Consider the following 24,474-nt stretch of genomic DNA (forward strand, 5'->3'; position numbering starts at 1 on the left):
CTGGGGATATTTAAGATTTCAAACTAACGATCAAGCCAGCTGACAAAGGTGGAAAAATTGTGGTGATGAACCGTGAAGATTATATAACAATGGCCTACAATCATTTAACAACACCACTCTGCTAAGTTAAATTAGCATCAAATCCTAAATTGGACATCATTTAAGGACTTACGGAAGCAATCACATGCTGGCACCGTCAGGGACTCCTAACAGATGAAGAAAAACAAGCACTAGAAATCAAACATCCAACATTACCGACCATCTACTTTTTACCTAAAGTTCATAAACCATTTGAGCGAATTCCAGAAGGGAGACCTATCCTTAGTGGAATAGGTTGGGCTACTGTCAACATGGCTGAATACATCGACAACATTCTTAGGCCCAAAGTAAACACAACAAAGTCATTCCTTAAAGATACAACAGCAATTATCAACAAATTAACAAGAGTGGATTGGCAACCGGGATACATCCTAGCTACATGGGATGTTACAGCACTTTATACATCGATCAAGCACAACACAGCTTTAGATGCTATAGATTACGCTTTTTCTCAAGACACAGCATCAAGCAACCAATCAATACAGATGCTTAAGGAAATGCTGCTTCTGACTTTGAAAAATAACATCTTCCTGTTCAATAAGGAGTACTATAGACAGACCTGTGGCGTAGCTATGGGAGTTAAATATGCCCCGGCACTTGCTAACCTTGTAATGGCTATGTATGAAGACCAACACATCTATTCAGATTCTAACTATGAAGAAAATGTTGTTTTATTGAACCGAAACATAGATGACTTTTTCTCATCTGGAAGGGGAATGACGACCAACTGCAGGTATTTAGACAACAAGCTAATCAAAATACTTTAGGAATACAATTTACTGGAACATCTAGCACTTCAGAGATCAATTTCTTAGATTTAACAATCTATAAAGAAGAAAACGAACTAATGACTAAAACCTATAGAAAACCAACGGAGGCGAATTCATCTTTGTTTGCGACAAGTTGTCATTTCAATCCTGTAATTAAGAATATCCCAAAAGGGGAGTTTATACAAGCTCGAAGGAACTGTTCGACAAAAGCAGCCTTTGATGAAGAATGTAAGCTGCTCTCAACCCATTTTTTAGCCAGAGGATATGCCATGAAGAATATCGCTAAAGCACGTGTTCAAGCAAGGGAACTCAACAGCAAGAATACATTGATTTCCAGCAAGCAAACTCAGAGTCAGCCAGAACGAATCAGATTCATTACAACATATTGTGCCAACAATTCTGTAATAAGGAAGATCCTGAAAAAGAATTGGGAACTCTTGAAATTGGATTCACATATCAAAAATTACATTGAGGAAAGTCCTTCAATAACATTTAAAAGAGCAAGAACGCTGAAAAATATCCTCAGCCCTTCACTTTTACCGGAAGAAAAATGTATAGAGACACCATCATGGTTAACCCAACTACTCGTAGGCTTTCGGAAATGCAGCTCATGTTCCATGTGCCAATATGCAGTGGGCCATATAGAGGTTTTTGAAGATTCTTTCGGAACCAAGTACAAAATTACTGACTTTATAAATTGCAAAACAAAATTTGTGGTTTACGCAATAATTTGTCAATGTAAAAAGATGTATATTGGAAGCACTATTAGAGAAATGAGAATCAGAATCCGAGAACATATGTCCAGCATTGGAAGTCAGAACGTCAATTTACCACTGGCATCTTACTGGCAAAGAAAACATCAACTAAGCAACAAAAAAGACATCACATATTTGGGTTTAAAAAAAGTAACACTGGGACCAAGAGGAGGAGACCAAGAGAAGAAACTGAGACAAGAGGAGGCAAAATGAATATGCCGCTTTCAGACAATAGAAAGAGGCTTGAACTCGGACAATGAGATGTCCTCCTTCCTATGAAGCACTTAACTCTGGAAAAGTTATGAACTATGTGTTAGTTACCAACTACATGTTTAGCATATAATTTACTTACCCCGCATTTCACTTAACCGCTCCAAATGCCACGACTTGAACCTCAGTATATAACTGCAATTGGCACCAGAGTAGGACAAATAAGAATAGTTATACTTTAAGTATTTAGTCTATCCAGCTATCTATATTGACCAGACATTTTGTTCAAGGATAACTAATCCCATTGGCTATCACGGCCTTAAACCACGTGTACATGAGAAAGAAGACACATCAGTTTGCATTTCTCTATTATATTTTATTCTGTATTGTACAGTCGACACACATTTTTTCTATTCAAATATATAGTCTATCTAGCCATCTAATTTGACTAGGCATCGTTTCAAAGATTAAGTAAATCCCATTGGCTTTCATGGCCTTAGGTCACGTGCACATTAGAGAGAAGATAGATTGCTTTGTATTTCCTTATTACAATTACTTTTTCATTGTGTAAATTGACATACATTGTATTTTGACATAACGCGCTGTAAATTTCCAACAAAGAATGCGCACATCTTTCAAATACGTAATTGTTTTTTGATTATGGCCACACAGCAAGTAGCGAATCACAATTGACTAAATTAGCATTTATAATTGCGCATCCTCTTTATTATCACGTTCGTGCATTTAACCTGATTCCGCTTCTATAATGGGCCTCACATCTCATCTTTTCACTCAACAAACAAACTACACACACTTTGTATTCACTCTAATGTATGGGCTCACTTAACCGTGGACAATACTTTTCTTGCTCTCAGAGCCCTAAAGATGGCGCCCACAGTAGTAACTGAAAAAGGACCATTCTGGGTCCCTAGGCAACCATAGTAACAACTATCAAAAGACACCATTTTGGTTTTTGCCTCTAACGTGGACAGAATCGTACAGAGCTCGTTTTTTGCACTGCAGAGGTAAGATACGGGCATTAGGATGTTTGTAACTGCAGCTCGTACGGCATGCAGGGAGACCGATTTAGCATTTGCTTAACATTTACCACGATATGTCATGAGGGAATTAGATAAAGATGCGCACTCTCCCCGCAGCTCTGCGATCGACCTAACGGCACATGTATAAAGACCAGATGCTTTCAATCTTCCACTTTCCTTTTATCTTATGAGCACGAAGAAACTTTAAATATAAACGCAGCTTCATCCCAACCCACTGACTTATTTAAAAATAGGTGCACTTACATAAAATAAACCAACTGTATATAAAAAAACATAAAATGTACTCAGCCTTGTTAACTCTATGTTTATGGGCACAGTCAAACCATATTCATAAATACATTACCCTCTTAACCCACACATTTAGGAGTAATCAGGTGTATTAATATAGAATATATTACCCTTAATTTGTTTGGCAGGCTGGGATTGAACCAGTGAATCTTTTTATTATGCTGAAAAGCCACGTTCCACATTAGCAATCAATACCATTGAGTAAGATAAAATCAGCTTTTCTTTAATGTTGAAGTTTACCCACTAAATGCTACTAAATCTGCAAACTCATATGTAAAGAGACAAATGAACTTATGATGGTTTTCTTTGTTTTTTTCAAAAAACCTGTTTTTTCTCCTATTTTCTTCATGTTTGCATCTGATGTTATTACGGATGTTTTCCTATCCGTTTTGATGGTCAATGGCTCACTGTTTATCTTAATTAATCCTCCCCTTTCCCCCTCCCTTATTGTATGTGCTACATTTGACACATTCTTTCTTTTGCATTTGACCATTGATTTTGATTTCATTTTGTATTAAAAATCAGCCCTGATTTGAGAAAGATGGCTCAGCCCGTTGAGACATGTGTCATCACAAAGGACACCCGCTCTAACTAATACAGTCTTAATTACTATATTACAATTGAGTGGAGATTTTTTCTTTGTCAAAGTTGGCGCATGAATGAAAAAGTGTAACAACTTTGTTCAATTTTGTATTTTTAATATATGTACACCTGACTGGGAGTGATTTGTAAGTGTTCTTTACTCGTGTGTGCTCATTGAGGTCTTTCAGTCACCCTCACCCCTCCTGAGACCTAGTCTTCACCGCCGCAAAGCTACCTTGATTGGTCTGGCTTGTCCAGAAGGTTACCCTGTTCCAAGAAACTAGGCTGGCCTTCTGAACCTCTGCCCACCAGGTCTGAGTTCAGAAATCCATCTTAACAGTCCTTGGACTCCACGGGAATGGGAACTTACTGTTCCTCTGTCGTCTGTTATATCCGGGTATTTCCGGGATATCAGGTAGCACAAAGGGTAAGGCGAGTTGGCCGGTAATCCGCCGTTAGCACCAACGGGTTACCGGCAGCCTCATAATGAGGGCCTTTGTCTCTCTTAGTGTCTTGTATTGTTACAACTACACACACATCACCTATAGTGAAGTGCAGTTAGGATAATTTGTATCCTTATAACTTTTTCTGAGGTGGCTTTTTGCTTACATTAGCAAAGGGCCTAGGATGGGTTGGTGGCAGCGGATATTTTTCGCCCATGTTTTATACTTTTTACTCATGCACTTTTGTATTTACCACAAAGGGCTACCAAAGTTGGCCAGCACCCTCAGATGGCTGTGCCACAAGGTTTTTGCCTGTCATTTGCTCATATTGTTCTTATTCTTTGTTCTTTGTTGTTCTTTATCCTTCTTCCTGCCCTCTTCTCTGGAATTGACATATATGGGAAGCCCTTTGCTTGGGAAAGCTGCTGCTTTCCTGGGCAAAGAGGTGGTTTGTGTGTGAGCCCAGATGTGGGGGCTTTGACTGTCTGGCCCCAGTACACATCCAGCTGCCTGACAACCCTCATTTGTCCTCTGAATCCTTGACAAGTGAGAACAACCAACCTCAACCCTTGTTTGAGGATCCGTGCCTTCTGAGACTTCGGAAGTGCCCCTTGACCAATCGGTGGACTGGCCAGCCAACACTGCAGCCATCGCTGTTCTGAGTGCATCCTTTGAATTTGAAGGATCTTCACCTTGTACTGCAAGACCTTGTGCCTGCATTTAGAGCCTTTTTGGATTAACGTAATGCGTGCAACACCTGCTCCATTGTTCGTCCCTGGAAGATTGTCTCTCACCTCATGTTCCTGGTGACTCCCGTTGCAATCCGTCTTCTTTGCATTCGAGAGGTGTCCTGAGGCCTCCTGCTCTGCAGAAATCTTCATCTTTTCTTCATTTTGGTATTCAGCTGAAAAGGGTTTAGAACCGAGATTAAAGCACTGAGCGACTGAAACTAAATCCTGACCTCTGCACCTGTAACCCCTTCCTCGCCCTGACCAAGCACAGAAGACTGTGTCCCCAACGGATTCTGGAATCTCAGTGTCAGTGGTCTCTGGTGAAATCTGAGTCAGGAGGATAAGTTAACATGCCTGCTCCTTCCCTACCCGTTCTCCATAGGGTTACAGGGGCACAACGTCCTGTCCCTAAATAACTCTTTCATGACTTTGCTCGGTGGAGGCATGGGTCAGGGATCCATTCCTAGCCCTATCCTAGTGTCTGGCATTGGGTGGGTTTACTTACCTGAAATTAACTTTTTGAGCTTTGTGTCATAACCACTGGCATCGTCCAATCTCTTAATGAACCTACCAGAAAATCATAACTTTGGAACTGATGCATTTAGGGCTCAAGGCTCCAAACGGTCTTAGGGCAGGATTTACTAAGTGTTAGGAAACCGTTTTGTGGTTATTGTAAAGTGCTTCTACTGAAACTTATGCCTCTGGCTACTTACCTGTTTTGCACTAGTTATTAAATCAAATGCTTTCTAGCTTCTCCTAAGGGTGTATGTATATCTGCTTTATAGTAAGCGTGTGACAATATTTCCCTGACGGTTCTACTTGCTTAGTATGTGTTTTAAAGGTGTAACAAATAAATGGATATTTTTGTACTTACCTGTGTAACTGGAATTATTGGTAGTTTTCTATGTGGTTGCATTTTAGCCTTAGACCACTCTCGGCCCTCCTGAGTCTAAGCCTACCTACCACTCAGCAACCTTATCTTGATTGGGTTTGGCTAGATCTCAGTGCCTCTCTGGTCACCATAATAGGGTTGTCTCCCAAAATCCACCCGCATGGTGGATCTTGTAGATCAATCTTAACGGTCTCCCTCTTAAAAGTGAAGCCAGACTGCTTTGGCATATTACCATTGTGAAAGCTTGTAATAACTTATTGGAAACACTGTACTCTCATGCAGAGGTGTCACTGGGGGGTCCCGACATTAGCGTAGCCCTGTATCTTTTCCAGACCTTGCAACACCCAGAGGCGCGGCTAGGGGGCGCTTGAGGGGGATATAACCCTGGGTCTTTTGTTTGTAGCCCTGTATAGAAAGAAACTCTGGGGCAACAACCAAAAGGCTAGCTAGTCCTGAGTCGCGACAGTCCCGACATTGGCGTAGCCCAGATCTTTTCCAGACCTAGCAACACCCCTGTGCAGGTTGGGCTTCTTAAACCTCTCATCAGAGGACTTAAAAAAACCTCTCTTCCAATGTGGAAGAGATGGGTCTGGCACCAGGGCTCGAACAGCTGTCGTGTGCCAACAGCACCCTACCCAATTTCTGAAGAGGAGAAAGGGACCCCTCCCTGGTTCATTGCTTTAGCTCTCTTGATCTCAGATAAGACTTGCTAGTTCCTGGCTCCCACCCACTCTCTTCTAGAATAGGTCTGTTGTGCTATTGCTTGTTTGTTTTTCTTTTTGTAACACATTACTTGCCATAAGTGCCCCCAACGGTTCCATGTGATTACAAATAAAACAGGAATAACGAAAACTTTTTTCATGACCCTAAAATAACAAAAAATACTGTTTAAAAAATATGTATTAATTTGTTTATTTTAATTTGTGGTGTAGCCCCCAGTCCCCTGTTTCTCTAGGTCCATAGCCCCACCACAACCCGACTTGTTTTATTCCCTTAGCCCACCCCCATATATATTTTAATTAACAAAATTGTTATTTTTGGTTATTTTACAGTTGTTTAAAAAGTTGTTTGTTATTCCTAATTCTTTATTATCACTGTGTACCTCCTCCTCCCCCTTCCCCCCCCATGTTCATGAGAAGAGATGGTCCAAGGAGCAGGAGAAGTTTGGATGAGGGGGTTATAAATTGACCTCTTAATAACATGACATTGCCATGGCCACTGCTAACCTTGCAGGTCTTTGTGATCCTGTGTCTAACCATCTGTCCCCTCCACAGTAAAAGCCTAGGCTGAATGTTCACTTTTCTTAATGGAATCAGGGCATGGTCTATCTACATTAGTTACTTTGTGCATGGTCAACGGGTTCATACTACTAAAGAGTACTGATATCTGATTTGTGGTGCCTGGCTTGGGTCATTCTTGCATCTGGTGTGTGTTCCTTGCAAAAAAGCCCTGCCTCATTCCCTGTCAGAGGGGAGATGGCAAGAGATGGAACGCATGTAAACACCTGCATCATTACAATGAGTCCTGCGGGTGGGGGAGATAGATAAACATTTAAGTTCCTTTCATCATGTTACAGACTTGTGCACCTTACTATTTACACATGAACATGCTCCAGTTGTAAATGTAAACGTACATTTGTGGTATAGATTTTGAATCATCCTGCACTTAAAGTACTTGAAGGACTGAGACTCTTCTAATTTGCACCCACCTCCTACCTGTGGAGATTTATCCGACTCCTCTTTTTGCCACCTAAGAGTACCTGGAGACTAGACACTTTTTTATAATTCACTTACCCTTGTAATAGTAAACGGAGGTCAGAGTCTTTGTTCAAGTACTATCCAATCACCCTCCTGGAATAGTCCTCAATTGTGCTGCTGTTGTTTTGGTTGAGCGTTTGTGATAAGTTGCTAATAAATGCTCAGGTTAATTTCCCTCTCTCTCTTTCCTCTTTTACCCCTGGCCTAGTATCAAGTGCTGAAGTCCCCTTGCCTCATTTCGTCTTTCTCAGAGATCCGTTCCATGGCCGAGCGGAAGAGCTGGGAGTTGCTTCCCTTGTCGGATGTGATTCCTAGATGCAAGGCCTGCTATATGACAGCCCCTGAGCTGAACAGGGCCTTGGCCTGGTCCTTCCACACCTTCCTTGCCAGTGAGTTCCAGACCAGACCAGTGAGTATGGACACACTTTGGTGACTCTGTGGCGGAGTGGCAATAATATAAATGTTGTCTTTAAAATCTGGATTGGCCGCCCCTTTTCTTCACATCTAAAAGTGCAATTTTTAAGAAAATGTAATTGTTTTAGTTAACTTGGCCCTGTGCTGAGTGGAGTTTGACAGCCGTGCAGGATCTAAACCTGTTTAATGTGAACAGCTGTGCAAGTTCAGCATGGGTATGAGCTCACTTAACTGAAAAACCTCTGGTAACACACTGAGTTACAAGCTGTGTAAAAGACAAAACAAATAAAATACACTATATGCTGGTCGAGGAAAATGGGATTGACCTGTTGGTTCACCTTCCCAATCCCACTGCCCATCATGTGACTACACAATGGGAGATGAGATGTTCATGATAACGATCCACTCTTGATATCTGCAAATCTGCTATGAACTCTCATGATATCAGCGAGTAAAACATCCTCTCCATAATAGCTCCTGTGTTCTCACACTTCCATTTTGAACAGGATGTCTTTACAAGCCTGTTTTCCTGATTCCAGTCTGGTCTAATGTGTTTCCATCTAGCCTTCAGCTACCTTAACATTATTTCATATATTGGCAATGGTAAAAAGGCTTAGTGAAAGTACACACGGTTTACTATACACATCAGATTTTCCAACTTCGCTGCATAGCCCAGACAGTATACTACTGCTTGCAAAACATGCAGTTGTATTTGCAAACCATGCATTTGTTTGTTATGTTAAAGGTTCCTGCCCACACACTGTTGCCACCTGTGTAGTCTCTTGGCACTCTGGCAGTTCTGCATTGCAAGGAGGGTGGTGGGTTTTGTTAGTAGAACTGAGCGGGTGGAGAGCAGGATAGCTTTGATGTGCTGTTGGCAGATTTAGTTCAGAGAAAGCTGTCACTGAGCGCAGGTGCATGTTCAGTTGGTAGGCATCATGTGGTATTGTGGTAAGATTGTGTGTGGTTTGTTTCCTTGTCGGGGTGTTGTGAAGTGCATGCGGTTTGTGGTGCTGTAGATGTATTGGTTGTGCTTAGTTCAGAGTTTGAGAAGGCGTTTGCAGAGGGGTGAGTTTTTAGTACGGTTAGTTTGTGGCAATACAATTCCTATCCCCGACATTCTGACTAATTGCGACCCATATCCCTCCACCTGTCATTCCTTCTGGTGCAAAGCAGTTACCACCCCCACAAATTCCACCAGGAGAGACGCGTTCCCTGTCCCCAGCACTCAATCTATGTGCGGCACGGTTTCTGTCCCCAAACTCAATCCTTTGTGTAGCAGATTTCACACCCTCAGCAGTCCATTTTAGTGTGATATACCCCCCCTTCCTATTTGTTCATCCCAGTGAGGGACCCGTCCCACCTTGAGAGCTCTATCAATGTGAGATGCACTTCTGGTCTCTGACCGCCCTTCCAAATGAGACGCCTCTCCCATCACCCGCACTACACTGCAGTTTGACACACTCCCCACTCTTAATCAATACATGTGGGTGTGTTACTATTCCTGCTCCCATCAGTCTATTAGGTTTGGTGCATTTCTCATCCTGATTAATCCTTCTTGATTGGCGCAGCATGATTCTGAAGTTGTATAGTATCTGTTTCAGGGCGCACAAGGGGCATAAGGCTTAGCTATACTGTCAGACGGGAAGCTGTAAGCGGCTAGCTTGCACACACATTCTCAATGCGAGAGTGGTTGATTACACAAATAGTGTGTATGCAGTATAAGGTCGGCCTACGTGGGTAGGTTAAATGCCGGTGTGAAAGTGTGAAGCCCTCCAAGGAGTTAAGGGCGACGAACATTTGCTGTTTTCCACTGGAGTTTAATGCCTTGACCCTACCTTCTCTACAATCTGTTAAAGTTAACTCTGTCACGCCCCGGTCCAACTCGCGTCAATCTATAGGTCCTACAGCAGTTTGAAGCGAGCACGGGCCACAGCTGATCGAATTCAGCGAGTCACGTGACATCTTCGAGCTGAAGCCACGCACCCAGGAAGTGGCTACTTAACCATCCACAGGCCGCCTTTGCGGTGTGAAGCCCTCCGAGGAGTTAAGGGCGACGAACATTTGTTGTTTTCTGCTGTTTACAGCTGGTTACCTGGTAAGTGATTAATCACCAAGTATTACAACACCTTAGTTCATAGACTCCTCCAATATTGAGCTCTGTTACGTAAAAATAACCCCATTTCTAAAAGTACAATGGACCCTAGCAAACGCGTTTTTGTAAGAGATACTTGTAGAATCATTAGCAAACATTACAAAAAATACAAACCTCGTAGATCAACCTTAAAATCTATTCCAAGATCCATCATCTTCAATTAGAAAAACAACTACTTTCACCGTCTCACCGTATGTTATTGCAAAGGTACAAATCGAGACCAAGTCGATTGTGACACCATCAACAGATCCAAACTTTTCAACTCACTTCATAGCAAATCAAGGGCAATTACCTTTAATGCAGACATCGAACCCCGAAAAAAAGAACTCCCAACCAATTGGGTTGCCGCCTAAAATCCTACAGCCGGCCAAACTACTTCTTCTTTCTGAACATTCCCAAAATCTATTGATCAGCAGAAATGATATGCCGATTGCTCCAGAACAACGAGATTCTCCAGCCATTTTAGATCACACGGCGAATCAAACCCAGCCATCCAGACCTAGCATTCAGCCTGCCTGTGCAGCCCAGCCTTCTGCCCCTCAAAAAAAAAAGAACTTAATTTACTAGCACAGTCTGAATTGCAAGCTGGAAACCCTCATTCAAGCGTACATTCAAACATTTCTGTCACCCCCACTCTCCAACAAAGAGCACGGACAGCTAAACAACAATGGCAGTCAATGTATTAACATTCAGATTCTCCTCCAGGTAATATAAATAAGCAATTAGAAAGGTGAGTTGCTCGGCTTTCTCTAGACATAACAGAAATCAATGCCATTATGGACTCCCAAGAACGAAGAAAAGACATTTTTGGAGATCTCCACAACAAGAAGCTTGAAGCACTAACCAAGACATCGACACCTATTGCAAACAAAAAAAATAACTTCGTCCCAAAACCTTCCACCAAATCTGATCAACAATTGAAGCCTTTAGTGGTCGATCATAATCAACCAGAGCTAGAATCCTTACTCCAACCAAAAAAAGATGAGCCTACGACTAACAGTCCAGGAGTACCCGAAAGAATTCCAACTACAATGCTTGATCTCCAGAATACGTTAATAGCAATCCTATCAATAGCAATGGTACCCTTTCTTAAGATACAAGAAGCAATGGTTGATACAACAAAGGATCAAGCAACTTTATTAGCCATGATTATGACAAAACAAACCAACCTTCATAGGTACCAAACAAGAACGCCTAAACCACGAAGCAGAAGCCACTAGGATATGGCAAAGCCGTCTTGCAGAAATCGCAAGAATTGACCGGGTTGACAAACAAAATTTGACAGACACATTGGCAACAATTACAAAGAAACTTATGGACGACAAAGCCAAAAAAATCCCATATCCAAATTTCAAACCAGTGCAACCTACAATGCTTGTTTCAACGGAAAAATCAGTACAAACAGATATACCTAAAAGAGACCAAACTACCCAATACGAAAATTTGGTGCCCCATACAAAGCCCTTGGCCCTTCCATTACCACTAAGTATTGCCAATATCGAACCCACAGCATGCACCCCCTTTGATATCTTCAATCTAACTAAACGATGCCACTTGGGCAATCCTTCGATTCCAAAGGAAAAAAATCCAAAGAAACGAGTCAGGCTCTCAAGCCTTTTTGAGGAAACTCCAAGTTAATCTACAAGAACACTCTCAACTTGCCTCCTCAACAGCCAAAAGAAATAATAACAAACCAAAAGATGATGTCCAAACCATCAAAATGCACCTGTTGAAGTAAGATCAATAGTGGACGAACCTCTTGATGCATTACTAGCTGTCATAAATCACAACACAGCAACCCACGAGTCAGAACATTCAGTTGAGACATCTACAGGCTCTGCTGCTCATACAACTGTATTGCGTGATATAATAACTGATCCTCAAGACGATCTATTGATAATGCTGGACGAATGCTATGAGACCCTGTTGGACTCAGTTCACTCAATTTCAATCAATACTACTTCTAACATTTCTTTTGTGTACTCAACTGTTTCAAACAAAGAAGTCTGGTCTTCATCGGAAATTGATCATTGTTCTAAGACTGAAGAAACGCCTGTGCCCCAAGACGAAACATCACTAACTAGACCAAAATTTGTTAATCCACAAATGGTATCCAACATATTTAGAATGTCATTGACTGCGACTAGTTTGAATCCTGCAGAATCTTTAATCATGAATAGAGCGAACATTCTACCATTGTTCAATGCCATTCCACACCTGACTCAAATTACCTCGAGAGACATCAATGTCCTACATTTCCCTAATAAGAACAGAATGGAAACAGTTCACATCGACTTCTACAAGCAAGAAACATTGCTACATGTCATGTCTTCAAATGTACAGTTAGCTAAATGGGACTTTGCAATAGAAGAAATCTTTGTAACTAGATCCATGGCTCTCAAAATAATTACTATACATCAAACTTCTGATCATCGAATACAGAATAATCTTGATTCTAAGCAATCTATCAGAAGACTTCCATCGAACAACAAGCCTCGGCCTAGAGCCAATATAATTACAAAGACTCAATCGAATCTACATTTGACCAATAGGATGAAAGACCTGCTCTGTGATGAGAAAAACAACTCTCAGTACAAAAGAAAAAATGTCAACAGAAGGTGACCTCCAAAGCCCACGAATTAAGACCTACTTATAACAACCATGGATTAAGGAGTCTTCTCCTACCCGAATCACGCTATGTTCATGGAATACTAGAGGCTTTAAACATATTTTCACCGAAGGTTCCTTAAATCAAAAAGACATGTGTTAGGCAGAAACCTGTGCAGTTCCCTCTGGGACCACTGCAAACGATTTAGGATTCACTTGGTAGCTGTGGCTGAGCAGTCAGACCTCCCTCAAGAAGAGTTAGGCAGTATACAAAGTATTCACAATAGGTCAAGAGAACACAGTAGAACAAGTAAACGCTGACCAGGGCTTGGTGTAAAAGAGATATAATTATTTATTTAAAACCACATCTAGAAAAACACACAGGCACTAATAGTAAGCAATTCAAAAACACGTTCGCTAAAAGATATACACTCCCTTAAAAGAATATTAGACCAGTCTTAAGTAAAGCCCCACTTATTTTCAGACAGCAGTGAGCGCTTAACATAGATGGCACTCTAATAGTTTGTTTTAAAAAGGGAGAGAAAAGCAGAGAACAAGTTGAAACAGATCCCAACACTTTTATCAGAACATAACAAGAGAGGAAGGCAAAGTAAAACCGTGAAGTTAGAGTTCAAGAGGCCGGATCCACTTTCAGAGGATCCAAACGAAATGTGTCCAAGGTCACACGGTTGCAGTGCACAAAAGTCTTGTAAAGGTTCAAAAAGGAGTTGGACCAAAGAAAGGGACCAGTTAGAGGGTCAAGGCGGCCAGCCCAGTCCAGAAGGTTAAGGGGTTATTATTACCTTGTAGCAATATTTAGAAAGGGAGGCCTGGCGGACACGGTACCTTAAAGTGGTGAGAACGCTCCAGCGGGGGCAGTTGTTCCTGGCAGCGGGTGCAAGTCGGTGCTTCGTCCGGGGGAAGAGAGGATCTCGTCGTGGAGGAAGACAGGAGTCTGTTGCACTGCCAGGGAAGAAACCAGCCGCAGAGTTTCTCAGGTACAAGGAGCGGTCCGGTGATTCGCGGTTCAGTGGTGAGTGGCTATCCGGCTGCCGGGGTGCTTGGCACGGGCAGTTCGACCACAAACCGGGCTGGGTGCGAAGAAAGGAAGGTAAACTGGTTGTGGCCACCAGTCAGGGGAAGAAGCCTCTCCAGCCGGGAGATCTTCTCTGTCGTCGGGATGTGGTGAGTCGGTTCTGCAGGGCTCCACCGGTGGTGTCGTCGTGGTAGGTTGGCTCAGCTTCTCCCTCGTCGGATTCTCAATTCCTGTGGCGACTTCTGAAGTTCCAGTCCCCAAAGCCCTGCTTTTATGCAGAAACCCACCATTCACTCAGCCTAGCTGTCACTCAAACATGCTAAGTGGTGAGCCGGCCAGCTCACCACTTGGGCCAGTCACACAAGAGTGCGACTTGAGTTACCAAGGTAACTCAGTCCAGGGTGCCTAAACCCCCTCCCACACCCCCTGTGGTACCCAGACAGAGTGGCACCACTTTTGGAGGCTTCTGTGGAGAAGCCTGCCAAAAAGTGGAACAAAGGGCTCGACTTGGGTTGGAGTCACAGAAGAGAACACAAACACCATTTTGGAATCGAGTCTTGGCAAAAAATACCAACCGGAGAATTAATATTAATTAAATAAACCGGCGGTATGTTCAAGGCTATGAGAATTAAATAATTAAAGTTGGTAGCCTCGAACAATGGGAAAATCCCATAGGAAAATATTTGCGGTCGAATATGAAAAGTAGTTTCCACTGCCACCAGCCAAAACTCGATCAGGGGGGACGGAGACATGCCCCCTCGACTAACAGACCCCGGGGCAATCGAATTGCCACGACCAGTATGTCCACAATATGATGGTTTGTTCTGGTTTCTGTTAATAATTTGGGACTAGTAAAGCCAATGGTGACTTTACATGCCCTGGGAGACAGTAGTCAGTCCCAGGGTATGAAGTCTATGGTGGGGTGTCACTATGACACCCCTGTGTTACTGCACGGAGGGTGCTGTGTAACACACAGAAGAAAAACACATGAGACCCTATGGAGTAAAGGACCCCATAGCCCAAAAAACACATTACCAGTCAAAGGAATACCATAAATCAGGTCCAAGATTGGGAGAAAAAGAGTCTCACTCTTGGCAGGAGAAAAGAAACAAACTCCAGAAATCCAGCAAAGCTGCTGGGGGACTCAATAGGTTAGGAAATTCACCTTAAAGAGATAATTCTCCCTAACAACATGACCATCATATGTCTCCAGGAAACCTGGCTCTCTAATGAAGTAGTCTGTGAAGGATACTCTACCTTCATGAACCCAGCAATTACTTCCCAACAAGGTAGGCCATCATCCGGAATGGATATCTTGAGCAAATTAGACACAAATTGGACTGTTATAGCCAAGAAAAACATCCATTCCTGGGCACAATACATTATTATCCGTATAACGTCCGTAGTAGAAGAGCTCAATCGAACTTCAGATGAAATCTACTTAACAATTTTCAATATCGATTGGAATCCAACAGCAATGATCGACAACAAATTCCTTGATTCAATATGCGACAAATTGGATGCAATTGTCGGCATTTACAATCGAACAGAATTCATTATTGCTGGAGATCTCAACATACATCTGTACAGCACGGAAGGTATCAGATTAGAATTCCACAAACTGTCCCAAAGAGACAAAAAATGGACAAAAGAAACAGACATTCGAAATTTAACCTTGACAGAACAACCATCAAACGAACAAGGTCTACCTCCTGCAACCTGGACATGCAAAAAATCTGCCTCTATCATTGACTATATTTACATTTCGGAAGGTATACAGAAATCATTAATAGCAACCGCTAACCATCCACAAGTAAACAGTGATCACCATCAAATATTAATCACATGGAATATATCACGAATTCAAGCACCGCGATTGCTACTTCCAGACCTTGAATTAAACAGCTACCTCAATAAACTCTGTTTAAAACAATTTCAAATGGTGGACTTGCTTTCAAAGTTTGATGCTTCTTGTCTTCCAGATTATCCAAAACATAACTACGAGTGGATACTACAGAATTCCAAGCAACCCCAGAAATCCAACACAAATCTCAACATCAAACATAAGCATCACTTCAACAATGACATTAAGCTGATGAAAAAAAACCTCAACAGTCGAGATAAAAAGGGAAAAACAAAAATAGTCAAACTGAATGAAAGCGATCAAATCCTTAATGCACCAAGCTGATGCAGAGGCTATCTTACTAGCCTTAAAACAGAAAAACACGAGGCAATTGTGGTCCCTCCTAAATGAAAATTCCAAGGGATCAACCATGATTCAAGAAGTAGAAGCTCAAGCCTGGACAGATCACTTCGCTAATCTGTATAGCAAAAAACCAGATACCCTGGTAGTGCAAGAAGACAACAAAAAATATTTGTGGGACCTAAAATGGGAAAGAGAAGATCTCATAAAATCCATCAGCTCCTTGAATCCATCTCGAGCGCCTGGGCCGGATGACCTTTCTAACGCCAATCTCAAATCAGCGCCTGAAGAATGGGCCACCTTTTTCTCTCATCTACTTATTCTAATTGAAAAAAACTCCACAAATTCTGCGAAGCTGGACCTTGGCTATCCTGATCCCGATTTCCAAAACTGGTGACAGGAAAAAAACGGAAAATTACCGACCCATAGCTTTGTTAGACCCGCTGGGAAATTTGTTTGCAGCGTTTCTACTGAAAAAACTCAATAAATGGGCAGAGACAAACGGCAAAAATGAAAGAAGACAAACTGGATTCGTAAACAAAATAGGAACAAACGTTAACCTATTGCTATTGAGTATGATCAAATATGAAGCTACCTTCGAGAAGCAGCAGGTTTATGATGTTTTTATTGACCTACAAATGGCATTCGATTCAGTCAATAGACTAAAGCTATGGAAGAAACTAACATCTTGGGGCTGCCCGCAATCCATTCTAAACCCAATTATGCAACTATACTCCAACACTTCCATCCAAGTTAGACTAACTAAGGATGGTGTAGTAACTAAACCAATTACTACTTGGAATGGATTGAAGCAACGGTGTCCCCTTGCTGCCTGCTTATACAACCTATACAGATATGATTTTGCCAAAGCAATTCAGGATCCACTCTCGAATCCTCCTAAAATCAACAACAAACCAGTACAAACTCTATTCTACGCTGATGACAACATAGTCATGGATAAAACAGTGTTCGGCCTACAAAAGACTCTCGAAAAGGTGGCAATTTTTATGAAAGAAAATGAGCTGAACATCAACACTAACAAAACAAAATTTATGATGCTATCAGCTCAAAAAACTAAGATCTGGCCAACCCGGAAATTAAATTTTGAAGGCAAAGAGATTGAAGTAATAAATACAATCAAATATTTAGGTGACATGATAAATTAATCTCCAAAAGAACAAGAATGGAAAGATCATATTGAAAGGAAAGCAACATCTTTAGCCCGCCAAGGTTGTTTCTTTCACTGCAAATTTGGGACTTGCATGCATGACTTGGACAAATTAACCTTTAACCCCGAGAAGGACCCGAAACAACGAATCAGACCCAACAACCGCGGGAGAGTCAAATGGAGACCTGTCCGGTACACTAAAATATCATCCGCAAACAAGGATAGTTTAAATTCATGGTCTCCACAATGTACCCCCGTAAGACCCTCATCAGCCCTGACTGCAATGGCAAAAGGCTCCATTGCCAACGCATATAACGGAGGAGAGAGGGGACATCCCTGACGCGTGCCCCGAGAGAGCGAGAACCCCATTGACATGCAGCCATTAACCAACACCCTAGCTGAGGGACCATTGTACAGAGCAGCAACCCACCTACAAAAATTGTCCCTAAAGCACATTTTCCATAATACCCTCCCCATGTAAAGCCATTCTACGTGGTCAAAGGCTTTCTCAGAGTCCAAAGACAAGAGATAGACCTCCAAATCCCGCTTCGACACCTCTTGCATTAGCCCCAAGGTCTTCCTCGCGTTATCCGTCCCCTGGCGACCGGAGATGAAACCAACCTGGTCGCCATGAACCAGGGAGGGAAGAAATTTAGATAGCCTATTCGCTAAGAGCTTAGCCAAAGAGCTTAGCCAAAATCTTAACATCTACGTTAAGGAGGGAAATGGGTCTATATAACTGACATTGCGTGGGATCCTTCCCATCATTCGGTAACACTACAATAAGAGCTGACATCATAGAGGGGGGCAGGGAACCAGATTCCAAGGCGGAGTTATACACTTTAGCCAGAAATGGGGTTGCCACGGCGCAGAATGTTTTATAAAACCGGATAGTGAAGCCATCGTCTCCCAGAGCTGTGCCACTCTTCAAGGAGGAGATAGTGTCTACCACCTCCTGGGGAGAGACTGAGAGGTCCAACGAATCCAACGCCTTCAGCAGAGAGAGAGGAATATGCAGTGATTCCAAAAATTGGTCCACATCAGCCCAGTCCCCTGAGTATTCCGACGAGTAAAGACCCTCGTAATAATGCCCAAACTCCGCTGCTATCTTATCATCCTGCAGAACCTCCTCCTCTGTCCGACCCATAATGCAATTCACCCTCCTGCTGTTTTGAAGCTCCCTTAGGCGCCACGCCAGAATCTTATCCGCCTTTTCCCCCCGCTCCATATACCGCTGTTTCAAAAAGGCCAGCTTTCTTTCCGTTTGTCCCACGAGCAAGGCAGACAATTTAGCCTTGAGATTCTGAAGCTCTTCCCATTTTCCCGCGGCCATCTGAGACTTCAGCTTTGCTCCCGGCTGAATGGCAGCAATTTGCTCCCTCAACTTAAGTTCCTCCCTGCCACGCTCCCTCTTTCTTCTTGCGCCCATCTCTGTGAGTATGCCCCTCACTGTGGCCTTAAATGCATCCCACACTCCCAGGACATCCACCTCCCCGTGTCGTTAAGAAGGAAATATTCATTAATTGAGCCAAAAGAGACTCCTTAAGCTCCTTATCTAACAGCAACGTATCATTACATATCCACTGAGCCCTAGTCTGCGTCCGCGGGGGCACCCCTAATGTGACCCAAACTAAATCATGGTCGGACCACAGGACATCCTCCACACCAAAGTTCGAGACACTTTCCCGAAGCGTTGAATCTACTAAGACGAGATCTATCCTAGAGAACAGAGGGTCGCGGTTCCCCTCAACGGAGTGCACATCTACCAAGCCCAACCCCTCATTAGTCCGTCAAAATGAGTCCGCCATTTTCCACTGAACCCGCTGGTCTGGGCAGGAGGAAAGGGACTTCCTATCCCTATCCGGCCAGAGAACCATGTTAAAATTTCACTAATCCCTTGACCATAATGTAGCGTCCCTCCGAGTCGGACCTATGAGCCTTTGGGACAAAAAGAGCCTTGGGGGAAATCAACAAAGCTTCTCCAGCATGGGGTCTGGCATGGATTCACATGCTCATGAATATTCCCCGTTGTCAGGCCGGGAATCCTCGGTAAAGAAAAAAATCTGTCTTTCCTAGTAGTAACCAATCACTGATCTCTGTGTCATACTGCCCCCAGCCAATGACTGCCCTCTACATAAGCCCCTCCCCTGGCAGCCATCCTCAGATTTTTACCGCACGTTCAAGTGTTGGGAGTCCTCGTGTTTTAGCTCTCGAGCTTTTACTGCGTTTTCGCGTTTTTCAGGAGATTTTTCTCATTTTTTCAGTTAATCGTGCCTCAAGCTCCACCGTTTCTACTTCCGATAACGGGGACCCGTTTCGGAATTCTTCTACGCCCCTCAAGGGTGAAGTTTTCGTCGAGTTACGCTTCTTGGAGGATTCCAGAAGATCTGTGGCCTACCTCAACGGACACGGCCCAGGACAAGGGAAGCTCGATGCCCGGATCCAAGCTGTTCAGGAGCTGCCCAGGATACGGATTGCAAAATGTTTTCAAGGAGGACGAGCATTCGGGATGTCTCTACTGCCTTCATGAGGACAAGACGCACATGGAGAAGGACTGTGCGTTCGGCAAGAACCTGTTGGAACGGACCAAGCAAGATCGTCGTTCCCGCCTCGCCGCCTGGCTGGAGAAGGGCACAGCAGGTGAGAAGGCGATAAAAAAGTCTGAGCGGTCTTCTACGTCCTGTGAGGGCACCCCGGCGACGGGGGCCCAACAGAAGGCCAAGCACCGCGAGTCTGCGGGCACCGGGAGCGCCGAAAGGTCGGGCTCCTCGACTGCCAGGCAGGGCGCAACTTCCCCGGCACGATCAACCACGAGCCAGCGCTCTGGTTCGGGGAAGAGGAAGTCCGAGAACCCGGGTAAGCTTCTGGAGAGGCCCCGGTCGATCTCGATATGTACTGAGATAAGGACGAGGTTACCACGGACCCCGACGGAGGATCCAGAACCAGCCCGTCGGGAAGCCCTCCGAACAAGCGGAGGAGAGTCCACCCCGCTCTGTCCTTCGTGCCCATGAGGCCTGTGGACCCCTCATCCCCCTCACCGGAACCTCGGGAGGATACGGTGACGGATACAGCGATGGGGACGGACGACGACGGCGGCGATGACACAACGGGCATCCCGTCATCACCCCCCGCCCCCCGGGCCTCTCCGCCCGACGAAATTGGCTCTTTTCACGCCATGATAGCCAGGACATCCAAGCTCTTCCAGCTCTGCCCTGAGGAACAGAAAAAGGAAGGTTTTCTTTACCAACGACGAGAGGCCAAGAGAAAGACGGTCCGCGCTGTGCCATTGCTCGACGACATTTGGGACGACGGGCTGGCTATCCTCAAGAACCCTTCCACAACACCCGCCAAGAGGCACAGGTACGAGAAGAAGTACTGGGTCCCCGATGCCGCCCCCTTGTGCCTCAGGGCCCAGCCCACACCAGACTCTGTCGTCTCGGCAGGTGCGAAGAAGAAAGCAGCGTGTGCGGCGGCTTCAACTTCCACTTCCCCGCCGGACAGCGAGGGCAAGAAGTTGGACTCCATGGGACGACGAGTCATCTCGTCGGCGGTGACAACGATTAAGGCGGCCAACGCCTTAGCGATTGTGGCCCGTTACGATAGGGAGCTTTGGCTCAAGATAGCTCCTCTGCTAGACTTCCTACTGGACGACAAGAGGGCGGAGGCCCTACAGATTCTGCAGGAAAGAGAGGTGGCTTCGGATCATGCCCTAACGTTGGCAATGGACATTTGCCTCCATCGGGGTTTGCCTCCTACGACGAGGATGGCTCACGGCGACGGACTTTCGCCAGGACGTCCAGACCAGAGTGTTGGACATGCCGTTCGACGGCAACAACCTGTTTTGAAAGACGGTGGATGAGTCCCTCCAGGCAATCAAGACAGACACAGAAACAGCCCGAGCCCTAGTAGTCCTTCAGCAACGGCGGCCCTTTCGGAGCTCTGGAGGCAGACAGGGAGCCTCCAAGGGATCCAGCGGCGGCTCTTCTACTTACCGCCAGGCGGCCCGCTCCTTGACCCAGGAGGCCTACAGTTGGCGCCCTATCCTGGACCTGCGTCGGTAGAACAAGTACTTCAAGGCACAGAAATTCAGGATGGTCACCCTCCAGCACGTGCTGGGACAGCTGGAGGAGGGCGACTTCCTATCGTCACTGGACCTGGAGGATGCTTACTTCCACATCCCCATTCTAAAAGGACACAGAAAGTTCCTCAGATTCGTAGTCCAGGGGCATCACTACCAATTCAGAGCCCTGCCGTTCGGATTAAAGTCGGCACCCAGGGTGTTCACCAAGTGCCTCGCACCTGTGGCGGCGCGGCTGCGCCTGCAAGGGATCCACGTCTACCCCTACCTGGACGTCTGGCTAATCCATGCAAGGTCAAGAGTACTTGCCGTCTCACACACAGCGAGGACCGCCCGCCTGCTCACGGAGCTGGGATTCGCCATCAAATACCCAAAATCCCATCTGGTCCCTTTGCAGGTGGCACTGTTTCTGGGAGCGAAGCTCGATACAGTTAAGCGATTGGCATCTCTGTCGGAAGAAAGGACGAAGGCCATTTTGGGCAAGGTGGAGTGCCTGTTAGCCACAGATGTGGCCAGAATGATGTCCATCAAGTCCCTCCTCAGGATGATGTCCTCATGCATCTACCTTGTGCCCCTTTGCAGACTTCGGATGCGTCCGCTACAAGAGTTCCTTGACGTCCGCTGGATTCAAGCGGCGGCAAGCTTCGAAGACAGGATCCCGCTCGACGAGGAGTTCCGTCGGTCGATTCTATGGTGGGGTGCCCGTGCGCACCTCGCGGCAGGCATGGACTTTCAGGCCCCAGCGTATCAGGAGACGGTAATGACGGACGCCTCCCTGGAGGGATGGGGGGCCACACCGGAGATCTCCACGCAAGAGGCCTCTGGCTCCCGGAGGAGAGGTCTCTTCACATCAACATCCTGGAGCTACGAGCTGTGTTCTGGGCGCTCAAATTGTTCCTTCTGTCACTCAAGGACAAAGTGGTGAGGATCTTCACCGACAACACCACCACGATGTTCTACATCCGGAAGCAGAGAGGCACCAGATCCCCAGCCCTATCCAAGGAGGCCCAGGATCGGTGGCACTGGGCCGTTGCCCAGGGGATGTTTCTGGTTCCCTTCCACCTGGCAGGAATAAAAAACACCATCGCCGACTCACTCAGCAGGGAGCTGCGCTCGTGCCACGAGTGGGAACTACGCCAGGACCAGGTGGATCGGCTCTTTCAACGGGGGGGCAAACCCCAGATCGACCTGTTTGCAACGGCGACGAACTCCAAGTGCCAGAGTTTCGCCAGCAGGTTCGCCCAGCCGAGGAGCATGGGCAATGCTTTCTCGTTCCCTTGGGACTGTTTCTGTACGCGTTCCCTCCGTTGCCGTAGCCGCTCCGTCTCATCAACCAGCTCAAGAGGTCCAGGCGCAGGATGATCCTCGTCGCACCGGCGTGGCCGAGACAGATCTGGTTCCCGGACCTTCTGGACTTGTCAGCGTCCCCACCTATCAGGCTGGCGACGGACGCAGATCTTCTCTCCAGAGAAGGAGGTGCCATTCTCCATCACGACCCGGAGTCGCTGAACTTGCAGGCATGGCTCCTGCAGCACTAGAGTTTGGAGGATACGATAACCCGGCTGACTGCAGAGAGGTTCTTGCAAAAGCCAGGGCGTCCTCAACTCTCAAATGTTATGGACATAAGTAGAAGAGGTTCTCTGTCTGGTACCGTGCACAGAAGATTAACCCTCTGCGGATTACGGCCCCTCAAGTATTGCCGTACCTACTGTCGCTGGCCAAAGCTGGACTGGCTCACGCCTCCATCAAGATACATCTGGCTGCCATTTCCCGATACACCAGAACTACAGGATGGGCGTCCTTGTGGTCTCATCGTCTGGTGAAGGAATTTATGAAGGGACTATTCCGATCGTTCCCGCCGGTGAAGGAGCTCAACGTGGTACTGACCAGGCTAATGGGGGCCCCATTCGAGCCTATGCATTCGGCGCCGTTGAAGTTCCTGTTGTGGAAAACAGCATTTCTTGTGGCCATCACCTTCGCACGACGAGTGGGAGGGATCTAGGCCCTATCTTGCAAGCCTCCATACTTGACTTTTCACGACACAAGGGTGGTGCTGAGGACGCACCCCTCCTTTATGCCCAAGGTGCCGTCGGACTTCTACCTCAACGAGCCCTTGGTGTTGTCAGTTTTCTTCCTGTCGCCTTCGTCTCCGGCCGAGAGGACTTTGCACTCGCTGGATTTGGCTAGAGCGCTGAAGTTCTACGTGGACCGCACAAAGAGTTTTCGGAAGACATCACAGCTGTTTGTGAACTTTGGACCTGTGAATCAAGGGAAGGCTCTCTCGAAGGCTCCCATTTCCAGATGGCTCTCAGGCTGCATCATGCACTGTCACCGGTTGGCAAACCGACCGGTGCCTGGCCGTCTGAGAGCCCATTCGACCAGACAATCGCTGCTACCACGGTGTTCTTGTCTGGTGTGCCCTTGCTGGACCTGCTTCACGAGATTCTACTGCGTCGATCGGGACTCCAGGGAGGAGTCCATGGTCGGTCAAGCAGTGCTGCGCAACCTGTTTGCTTAAGGTGAGCCTGGTGAGGAGGTAAGAGATGCTTAATGTTGAGTTGTTGTATTGCTTAATGTTGAGCCTGTTGCCACCTCCCGTGGTTGTGCATGTGTATACTGCTATGTATTCTTATATTCATGAGCATGTGAATCCATGCCAGACCCCATGCTGGAGAAAAAACAAGTTACTTACCTGTAACTGTTGTTCTCCAGCATGGGTCTGGCATGGATTCACATGCGAACTCTCCCTCCTTCCCCTCTGCGGCTCTTCACTTGGTCATACTGCCACTTTACGTGCTGCCAAATCTGAGGATGGCTGCCAAGGGAGGGGCTTAGGTAGAGGGCAGTCATTGGCTGGGGGCAGTATGACCCAGAGATCAGTGATTGGTTACTACTAAGAAAGACAGATCAGAAACAAAACTGATACTGATTTCTTTCTTTACCGAGGATTCCCGGCCTGACGACGGGGAATATTAATGAGCATGTGAATCCATGCCAGACCCATGCCGGAGAACAACAGTTACAGGTAAGTAACTTGTTCCAACTCACCGCTTCTTCGCCCCATACGAGGAATGGAACAAATGTTGAATAGCTTTAGCTCGGAACGGTGGTTCCTTCCCCTAACCCAGTGAGTTTCCTGCACAAAAAAGAAGTGCAGCTTAAGCCTAGTGAGTTCCCTCGCCACCAGGGACCTTTCCGTAGGCGAATTCGATCCCCGCACATTGA

At 45.6% G+C, this 24,474-nt stretch overlaps 1 protein-coding gene across 1 annotated transcript in view; it reads left to right on the forward strand.

Annotated features, from left to right (window-relative positions):
• Nucleotides 1-24,474, forward strand: part of CTC1 (CST telomere replication complex component 1) — a 1,003,059-nt gene that overhangs the window by 635,509 nt on the left and 343,076 nt on the right. The window contains exon 10 of the mRNA XM_069646446.1: nucleotides 7,797-7,997. Within this exon, the coding sequence (XP_069502547.1) occupies nucleotides 7,797-7,997 (201 nt within the window). The remainder of the gene's footprint in view (nucleotides 1-7,796; nucleotides 7,998-24,474) is intronic.

Source organism: Ambystoma mexicanum, chromosome 1p (assembly GCF_040938575.1).
Source record: "Ambystoma mexicanum isolate Mex_15411 chromosome 1p, UKY_AmexF1_1, whole genome shotgun sequence".
NCBI classification, from domain to species: Eukaryota; Metazoa; Chordata; class Amphibia; order Caudata; family Ambystomatidae; genus Ambystoma; species Ambystoma mexicanum.